Source organism: Rhamphochromis longiceps, linkage group LG1 (genome assembly GCF_057381845.1).
Source record: "Rhamphochromis longiceps isolate RC_006_pf linkage group LG1, R_longiceps_female_GT1.1, whole genome shotgun sequence".
NCBI classification, from domain to species: domain Eukaryota; kingdom Metazoa; phylum Chordata; class Actinopteri; order Cichliformes; family Cichlidae; genus Rhamphochromis; species Rhamphochromis longiceps.
Genome location: NC_140557.1, coordinates 17,045,040 through 17,054,711, shown reverse-complemented (window position 1 = coordinate 17,054,711; position 9,672 = coordinate 17,045,040). Strand labels below are relative to the sequence as shown.

The 9,672-nt window shown below is 39.2% G+C and overlaps 1 protein-coding gene across 1 annotated transcript; it reads right to left on the bottom strand.

Annotated features, from left to right (window-relative positions):
* Positions 1-1,528: 1,528 nt before the first annotated feature.
* On the bottom strand, positions 1,529-6,646 carry eif3m (eukaryotic translation initiation factor 3, subunit M). Its single transcript, XM_085400608.1, has 11 exons — positions 6,492-6,646; positions 5,714-5,846; positions 5,023-5,161; positions 4,802-4,925; positions 4,548-4,642; positions 4,313-4,396; positions 4,121-4,220; positions 3,567-3,648; positions 2,972-3,115; positions 2,246-2,306; positions 1,529-1,780 (listed from the first exon to the last, which is right to left on the bottom strand). Exons 1-11 carry the CDS (start codon positions 6,531-6,533, stop codon positions 1,657-1,659), a joined length of 1,128 nt encoding a protein of 375 aa, XP_085256734.1. The 5' UTR covers positions 6,534-6,646; the 3' UTR covers positions 1,529-1,656.
* Positions 6,647-9,672: the final 3,026 nt, after the last annotated feature.

Below are 9,672 nucleotides of genomic sequence, written 5' to 3'. Positions count from 1 at the left end.
TCATGCTGGATGACTGGAGAGCAACTTGGGGTTAGTATCTTGGCCAAAGATATTTGGTATGCAGACCGGAGAAACCAGTGATCGAACCACTAACCTTCTGAATCGTAGATATGAGAGTAAACCGATATCGTTCATATTTTTTGTCCACCTCTGATAACCTTCGCTGTAATGTGCAAAAGAGGCCGATTTAGCAGCTTAGCTCCCAAATGCAATATGAAGTAATTTGCTTTTCTTTACTGAAATATTAAAAACTGCAAGTGGTCATGCTGCTTGCATACCAACTATGGTAAATAGCACTTACATCTAAGTATCTCAAGACAAGTGTGAAACTGTTACTTAAATCCAGTGAGATAAATTAGATACAGGAAGGGGAAAGGACCACTACCCAGAACAATAGAAGTACCTGAGAAGTAACTGCTCACTGAAAATGGAGTATATGCTGAAAGAATGTAAGATATAAGAATTTGCACACATTCTGTTATTTTATCTGCTCTGTGCTCCACCTTGCGGGTGGCTATATTTCGGAGAAGGTGTTTTGTGATTTACGCCCTATGATAAGAACGGGGGATGCTGCTCCCTGTGGGCAGCTGGACAGAAGTGAGCAGTGAGCCATAGCAGACCTCTGGTATGACAGGAAAAAAAAACAGTGTACTATAGCAAGAAATGTATACATCTGTGCCCATTTAATCTTAGTAAAACATTTTCTTAGCAAGACTTAAAGAGCTAATTTTACAGAATTAGAGGCAGTCCAATACAAAAAGTAAACAGCTGTAGGTTTAACTGTCAAAGAAAAAGCACTGTAGATTAGGGGGTGGAGATTCCAGGGTGCAATGTCAGTACTCTGCACTTTGTCAGTTTGTGCTGATTAAACCATAGCCCCTCAGGGAGATAACAGACCCCTTTTACACCTAATGCCTGGGCAATATATCATTAGATTTCACACATCCCAATGCTCTGGAGTGGTGCCTGAAACAGATTATTGTGCTAAATGATGGCAGTTTACTTTATATCAATGGGCGAGGCCACAGTAATCTAACAGCAAAACTTATTTTTAAACTTCTCAGATGCTCTCACACAATGCATCATGCTGACCACAGCTGAACAGTATATCTACTAACCCAAAGGGCAGCTTCAGATTTGCACAGGCACTGAATCAACCAGTGCCGTAAGTGTTAATATTACAGTATTGTAGCTCTGACCTCAGCAGACGGGGTCATTCTAAGTTCACACTGCCATTGTCACTTCTCTTGTGTTCACACACAAGTGACCCTCCTCTTGAGAGCCATTTCTCACCCCAAGCCTCAGCTCATCTGGTTTACCGCCATGCTTACCTTTAACTAAAACCAGATGTTGAGACCCACTAGAGGATGAGCCCCAATTAAAGTCACTGTACAGCTTGGTTAGATAATGATATGGGGTAGTTGTTTAAAAAGATTCATTACTGCACATTTATTACCCATTAATGGCACTTTAATGTACATAAATTAAGTTTGGTTTGAGCATTAATAAAACAACAACAAAAAAAAGATTAAGACACGAAGAGCAACACAGTTGACTGTCGCTGTTCTTTTATTGGATGAATAAAAAACCGACCATTGCCGTCTGGGAATTTGGAAAGCACTAAGAACCAGTCTAAACAGTTGGGGTAAAGTGGGATTAAGCAGAAGGTGACAGGGCTTGCAGACTGGTCTTGACGGTTGCTAGATTGCCCTTCCAGGAGCTGAGGCTGTCGTACAGCTGCTGCCACTGCTGCTTGCCAAAGGTGCGGTGTGTGCTGTGGCTGAAGGGGTGGAGATAGAATTTTTTGTTTTAAAAATGACACAGGCCAAAGTCATACACAGAGCTCGATAAATGTGCTATGATAAGCTAATGACACTGCCATACAGACTTGTTTAAGACATGACTAAACACTCAAAAAGGAGGCAGGTTTGAATTTAAAAAACAAAAACAATTACATTTTCTGCAGCCTCCAGCATAACATAGATAAAAAAGCAACCCTAATCAAAGAAGATGAAAAAATAAAGCCTCACAAATGTGAGACCTTGAATATAAACCTGAAGTTTTGTAAATGAACAGAACTGCAGTTTTTTAAAGTTGTTTCACTTCTACTTTTGAAACCAGTGAGAAGACAACCAAGGTGATCAGAAAGTCTTGTCTTTAATAAAAAAAAAACAAAAAACAGAATAATATAACAACAGAATAATGACGCAATATGTTTAGAGAACAATGTATAATGACCACATACCTCACAACAACTTTTCGCTGTGTTTGGTCGATTTTGCAGTATACCATTTTGGTCCGAACAGCTAAAATGAAAAAGCAGGTAAGAGGTGATTAAAAGACAGCAAGAGTTCTGACATTACATCAACAGGTTTGTTGTCGAAAAAAATAAAATCAAGTGGTTGTTACAAAGAAAATGCTATTTAAGATTTCAAACCGACTTGATCCCAAATTGCTGTGACATAATACACCTGGAGGTAGGAATAACCTCACAAAAATGCAGCTGCAGTTGTATGGCAGGAAAAACCATTTGCTCTAAAGATTTAACACGTGACTGGTGGAAAACATAATAACCTTATAAAAGATTTAAATTTTATGTTTAAGTGGAAGGATTTTACACGGGGAAAGATTATTTTGTAAAAAGCAAAAACATGAACCTCATTTTTTCACCCAAATGAAATTATATTTTCAGTGACGGTTTTGATTGATAGATTGAAATCTGTCCAGTAGATTTATATAAAGCAGTGACGTAATGAGTACTGAAATTTTTTTTTGCTTATCTTATTTCTTTGCTGAATAATAAAATGCAAAATTGGGACTAAACCAGAAAAAAAATGCATTTTAATAGGCTACTCTGCTTACTGATGAACAAACAATGAACTGGTCTTGTATGATTCATTAGAGTCGCTTCACATCATGTTCAATCACTTTCCTTTGGGAAAGAGAGGAACGTGGCAAGAATTGTTCATACCGTCAATGACAAAAGCCTCAACGTCATCGGCTCCAATCTGCAGTTCCTGCTGCATGGTGTCAAAGGAGATCTCCTTGAATTCCACCGCCATGCCCATGAATGTCAGCAGACGCATCTTGGCCATGTTTTGCTCATGAGACAGGCCTGGAAAGCAACGTGCAGGGATCATTAAGCACAAAACAGTCACAGTCAATTAGTCTTGACTCAGGGAGTTTCCCTGTGTTAATTGTTTCTAGATTTAGGAGACTGCAGTAAGGGAATCTACTCATTAACACAAACATCACTCCACAGGGTCTGTTTTGAGAGGCCATCCTACACAAGCTTTTAATTACACTTAAACCTTTAGTAGTGAGACGATAATAACGTGAACGCACTTTTCTGTAGTGCTGACACAGCACAAGATTGTGTGAGAAACACTAGCTCCTCAAAGCACAAACGATGCTCAGCTACATGTAAACTTTAAAAGAAAATCTCATCCGTGCATTTCTATTACATATAATTAATAATCTATACACTTTTTTTTTACCTTGTCTTCTGGTTTCTGTTTGCATTTCCATGTGTCATGTGTATAACAGCTCACATTATGGCTACTTACCAAGAGAATCAATGAAGTCTTTGTTATTCTGGTAAAATTTGACATATGCTGCCAATTTGGCGCTCACAAAGATGGTTAATAGCTGAAAAAGAAGAGGGAGAAGAGGGTCAAATGCCACTGTATGATGTACAATCAGCTTGATTGTTGTTTTGTTCACACAGGCTAAAAGTTGTTAGACTTATCTACGTCAGATTGCTGAAAACTGTAGACGCACCCTGAATAATTTTTTGTCATAGACTGAATGCACTCAAGTAGAAATGTTCTAGATTCCTCAAGTGAATCACTCAAACTTAATAACCAGTCTCATGTGTGACGTGGATTGTACTGTCATGACACAACATTATAAAAATAAATGCTTTATGTGCTTTGTGGAGTATGAAAGGCACTGAAAGGCAAATTGTGATGAGGGTTATTGGGGCAGATGTTTCCATTTATATACAAATATCCATCCATCCATCCATCCATATTCTTCTGCTTATCTGCAGCCGGGTCGTGGCGGAAGAAGCCTAATAAATAAATAATTATACATGCTCTATGCAATCTCTAGCACTTACGTCATGGATGAGTTCCCCCTCCAAGAAGCGAACAGGTTTCAGGGTGAGCAGGTGGTCAAACAGGAAAGTGTTGGGATCTTTGAGAGCACGGACGATACATCTAAGAGACGGCAGACAGATGCGTTAATGTACTGCTGAGGAGGACAATGCTGAAGTGTAATCTCAAGCGTTCAACAAGTTCTACAAGCTTACCTGTGGGCATCAACGCGTGCTTGTGAAGCATTGTCTTCTGTGTAACTTCCAAGTAGCTCAACCATCACTTTTGCTGCAGCTTCGCTATAAAATAAATAATTATATTGTTGAAAATGCTTCTACTGAGATATTCTATGCAGAACATTTTCATACACTCTTATGTCTAAATTTTATCTTGTCCTTTTTCTTTTCTCTTGAAGTAATCCGTACACAAAGAAACCCTATGTGGATTTACCTTTTCTTGCAGTCAACAAGTGCTTCGTATACCAGCCTCAAAAGTGTGTGCTTCTTCTCTGTGTTCAGGTTCCAGTCAACAATCCACTTGCGCACCTGATTATGGGCACAAATACATATGATACATTAATTACAAAGGGCAAAAAGAAAATGCAGAAATATTGGTTTACTAGCTCAGTAAACCAAGGCACTGCATTATAACACCAGCAGTGTTTTTGGCCAGTCATACGGATTAATCACCATGAACGTATATACCTGATCAAGTTCAGTGGGGATGAAGGATATGGCGTTACAGGTGGCGGCCACTTTGATGAGGCTGCAGAAGACTGTGTACCTCACGGGAGTGTTCTCATCCATGCCATGGAACAAGTTACTCAGCCTGTGACACCAGAAAGTAAAAGAGATTACATATTTGCAAATAAATAAGCAACCTCTTATTTTGAAAGTTTTCAGGGAAAGGACTCGATGGGACTAACAGCTGCATTCTGAGGGAGGGTCTCTCTCCTTCACGGAACTTCACAAGCTTCTCACATAGGCTTTCAATGAGAGCCTCCTGCTTGTCTGTCTCCAGGATCAACAGCAGAGACACGATGCTGTTCATCACGCTCTCAACATCTGTGGAGAGAGAGAGGGGGCCATGAGCATTAAGACACTGTTGCACAATTTTAGGGCATTAATTGTCAAACAAACATTTAACAAGACAGCAAATTTAACCAGACAAGTTAACTTAACCCTCTGCATCCCACAACAAACATGGACAGGACACACCTGGACGGGAGGTGTGTTTCCACTACTGTTTATGTACAAAAGTGTTTTTATAGACAAAGTATATGAAGTGGCTCTAATGTTGTCAGACTCTGACACTCAGCAAATGAACACTCATGCAATGTGAGAATGTAATCAAACTGTTTATCAGAGTGTGACTTTTAAGACACTCGAGCCTAAAATTATGTTGTAACCAGATGGTGTTGTTATACCCAGCTTGTTGTCCCCAAGATGGGATGGTCTGACAACAAGGAACTCTGATAATATCCTGAAAGAAATTACACGTTTTATGCATGTTCTTGTGCATTCGAGTCCTGCCTTCAGTTCAGGAGGTGAAGCCTGAGGTAAGGATGAAGAGGATGAACTAATCAAAAAGGAGCAGCAATTTTCTTCATCGCCTACCTTTATCATCGTCTCTAAGGCAGACATCGCACGCCTCGATGATCTGAGCCAGATCTACATGAAGACCGCCTTCAGCGTTCTCCTCTGAGATTTCAGCTCCTTTAGATTTAATATAGGCTCTCAGCTCTGAAGCCTGCAGTACAAAATACATTTATATTAAAAACAATACATAAAATACACAGTAAATACAGAGCATTTCAACATTTAAGAGAACGAAAAGTGGCAAATTACGTGCTCGCATCAGAGTGGACATTATATTTAAGAAAAAGGTATGGACGACTTTATTTATCTATACTCTTACATCTCTTTTTTTGTGGCTGACTAAAATATGGACTGTAGATATATAGTGGACAGAAACAAGCAACTGTTTGAGTGAAGGTATTATCCTTTCTATATCCAGTCTATTGAATCGTGTGTGTAGAATTTTTACGCCTTTGTTTGTTTAGATGTGCGGCAAAACAGCTAGCAACATTAGCTATTATTAAACCCCAAAAGAAACTTACGACACGCTAAACCCCAACCACGATGATCTTAAAAATATACCTATTAAATTACCTACAAGAAAATGTGGATGACAGGATATTTAACATATTTGCTTAAAATGTTTTACCACGCATATCCTAACAATAAGCGTGCAGATATCAGCTGCTACGACCGACAGTTAGCATTTTAGCTAGCGAGCATGCTAAGTTTTTTGATTGGGTATCATTTAGCGACTCATCCGCCACAATATAACGCTTATATCTACTCCACGAGTTATTGTAAACGTAGATTGTACCTGATCTTCTTCCGTTATGTCGATAAATGCTGGTACGCTCATTTTCTTGTGATTTTGTGAGCCTAGATGATGAAATCCACGCTCGCACCACTACAGAGCTCTGACCGGAAAAGAACAAGCGACAAAATTCTTCTTCCGGGTCATGTTTTGTTAAAGCCACAGTAGCCTTAACCGAAGGCTGTTGGTTGGCGCTTGTGTAATACCCGAAGTACGTCTGTCCTTATTGCTACTTTTAAATACGCCGAGGATTAATCTAATGGACACGAATTAGACTATAATCTGATTCCTGTCCATGATGGTTTATATATTGTGAAAACTGCTAAATTGTATTTGTCATGACTTCCTCTGACTTCCATTGCCTCTAATTTATGTATTCCTCTCCTTTCTTGGAGGATTATCCCTGGATGTCTTGGATGAGAGGTGAACCTGAACCCTGTGAAAGGTTATCTGATTTAGCTGTAGTCCATCTTTGCAGACCACCATGGAAGGCCTGGCCAAGAGCTCTCCAAAGTAGGAAACACCGCCAGTGTCAAAGGGCAGTGTTCTTCACCATACACCCGCTGACCTATGGGTGCACGTGTTGGGCCCCTATACCGTGCGGGATCCTGTGTATTGTTACAATGGCAGGTTACTTGGTGATTGAGGTGAAGAGGGTAAGTGCAGCAGGAGGTCACCCTGAAACTATGGAGTCGAGTTACTGACATCTAAGTACAGGGTGACGACACTGGAGTCTTATTAAACTCCAAGCTCCAACATTCACCTCATCTGCCATCAGGATCTGTGTATTTTTCACAAAATTGGAAACTATGGAAACCCATGACACTGCATCATCACTGGCTGGTAGTCAGTTATTTCTCATAGCACTTACAGAAAGGGAACTTAAATCTGTTGCATCGAGGATAAATAGCTCAAAATAGTGGACTGGGGGGAAATGGCTGAAGAAGCGTTTCATCATATTGCTCGTATGATGCGTCATCTTGTTGGGAAGGCAAGTGCCTGGTACGATATCCCAGCTTCAAGATCTCCCTGCCCTTGTGAGCTGTCATGGCAAAGAATTTATAGCCATTTCTCTACAAGTGTGCTTGTGTAACACCGAGGCTTTCATTATCTGATTAACAGCTGTTGTCAAGTGCCTGGTGTATTTCAAGTCCAGAATAAGAGTTTTGTGTGCTTTGAAGCTCCAGGTGCATGTGAGACATTGTTTTTGTCTTCTTTAAAAGGTATTTAAAGTGTCATGGAATGTTATGATGCTTAATAGTCTTTATCATATTTGTCGAACAGTGCTCTGAAAATAGCACTGAAATTGGAGCGCAATAAACCTTTTAACTCAGAGGAGCCCGTACCTGGTACATGTATTAAACTGGGATTTAGTCTGTCTTATATCATTAAAAATCTAAACTGGCATAGATGACTTTAGAGGAAAGAAAATAGGCTAGCAGCAGATTTCACCCTTTTTTCAGGTACTGACACTGATGTGTCTTAGTGTGTATTTTTTCCTCTCTTTTATTCATTTGTTTGTTTTTGTTGGCAGAATTTGTGAAAGGCTAGTTGTAATTCTGCTTTTGTCAAGCATTGTTCCCGTATAAGGTTGTGAAATAATGGTAGACATTGCCAAAGATTTTTCATTAAAATCTTCTCTTCTCTTGTGTTATGGTAAATTCCAATTCTCCTTTGTGTGTACGTGTGTGTGTCTGTGTTACAGTAGGTTGTTATTTTTCTCGGGGGAACAGAAAGTGATAGTTTTCATGTGTTTATCTTGTAACTATTACTTCTTTCTTTTTTTTTAAAGACTGCATTGTAGCTATAGAAAAACTTCAAAAATGACTAAAATGCAAATAAGAACTTTAGGTGTTGGTTCATGCTCCATCTTTAATATTCCTCAACCCACAGTATATGTCTGCTAAAGCTAATTGGAAACAATATTTATTGTTAAATGTCTGCACTGACTTCATCCCTATTTGCTTGAAGGAAAATTGCACACGCTTTCATGCTAAACTGCTGGCGAATTGCCTGCTCAGCCTCCTCAAAGATAAATGACTGTGTCATAATAGCTGGTTGAGCCCAGGTGTCTGTTTTCTCCCTGTCGGCCAGCCAAGTGATGAGTATCCATGTAAACCAGTCTCATGGTTGTCATCCAACATGGCTGCCTACCTTCCACCCACTAATTGTCTGGTTCCCACAGTTCTGCCTGCTTTCACAGTCTCCAAAAGATCCCCTTGCTCAGACTCATCTATCAGCCAGTGACCTTGTCAGAGAGCGTCGCATGAGTAACTTCCCTATTTCTCTAGGTGGAGCAAATTGCTTGTTAATTACTTATAAGCTGACCCATCCTCCCTTAAAAAAGGTAAAAACACATACAGTTAACAAATAAAACATTAAAGTCAAAGTCTTAAGTATGAATAAGTCTAAGGCCAAAGTGTTGCATGGCATATAAAATCCTATGGGGCCAATCTGATGGGCTTTTGTTGTTCATAAATGCAGGCAAGAAATGTATAATAAATCACTTTGATGATGACCTCTGGGTTTTTATTTATTTATTTCACAATAACCAGTTTACTAGCACAGAAACTAGTAAACTGGTTATTTCATTTTATTTACCTTTTCTGCTCCGTACTGAAGTTATTTTGGTTTGAAAGTTGTCTTTAATCCTCTTTAAATAGTTTTTTAAAAAGTCCTGAGGCTAAAAAAGTGCTGATTAGGTTAAATTCAACATAATTGTAAGGGCAACTGGTAATTGTGGTTAAGTCTACAGGAAATGGATATACAATAGGCCTGTGTAATGTCCTTTGCAGTTTTGTGTGTTTCATTTTCACGCTCTGAATACATGTTTGATGAGCAGTCTCATCAAGCTGAATGCCTGTTTATTCTTGTGATCACTTATCTCCTCTTCAAGCAGATAATCAATCATGCACTGCAGCTAATGTCACACCTTTGCACTTGTGAAAATTTTTTTTTAGTCCACATAGAATTTCTGGTGATCGGCTGTGTTGTGTACACCTTCTAGATGGGTGAAAAAAAGTCTTTAGATCACCAGAAAAAAAAATCAAATACCATTGTTATCTTACCGCTGTTATCTCACATAATGCTCCGCTTTATATCACACTGAGGATCACAGCAATCAATCAGTGTGAGTTTGCATTTGTGGTTTTGAGTTATCTGAAGTTGCTAATCCCTCAATGTG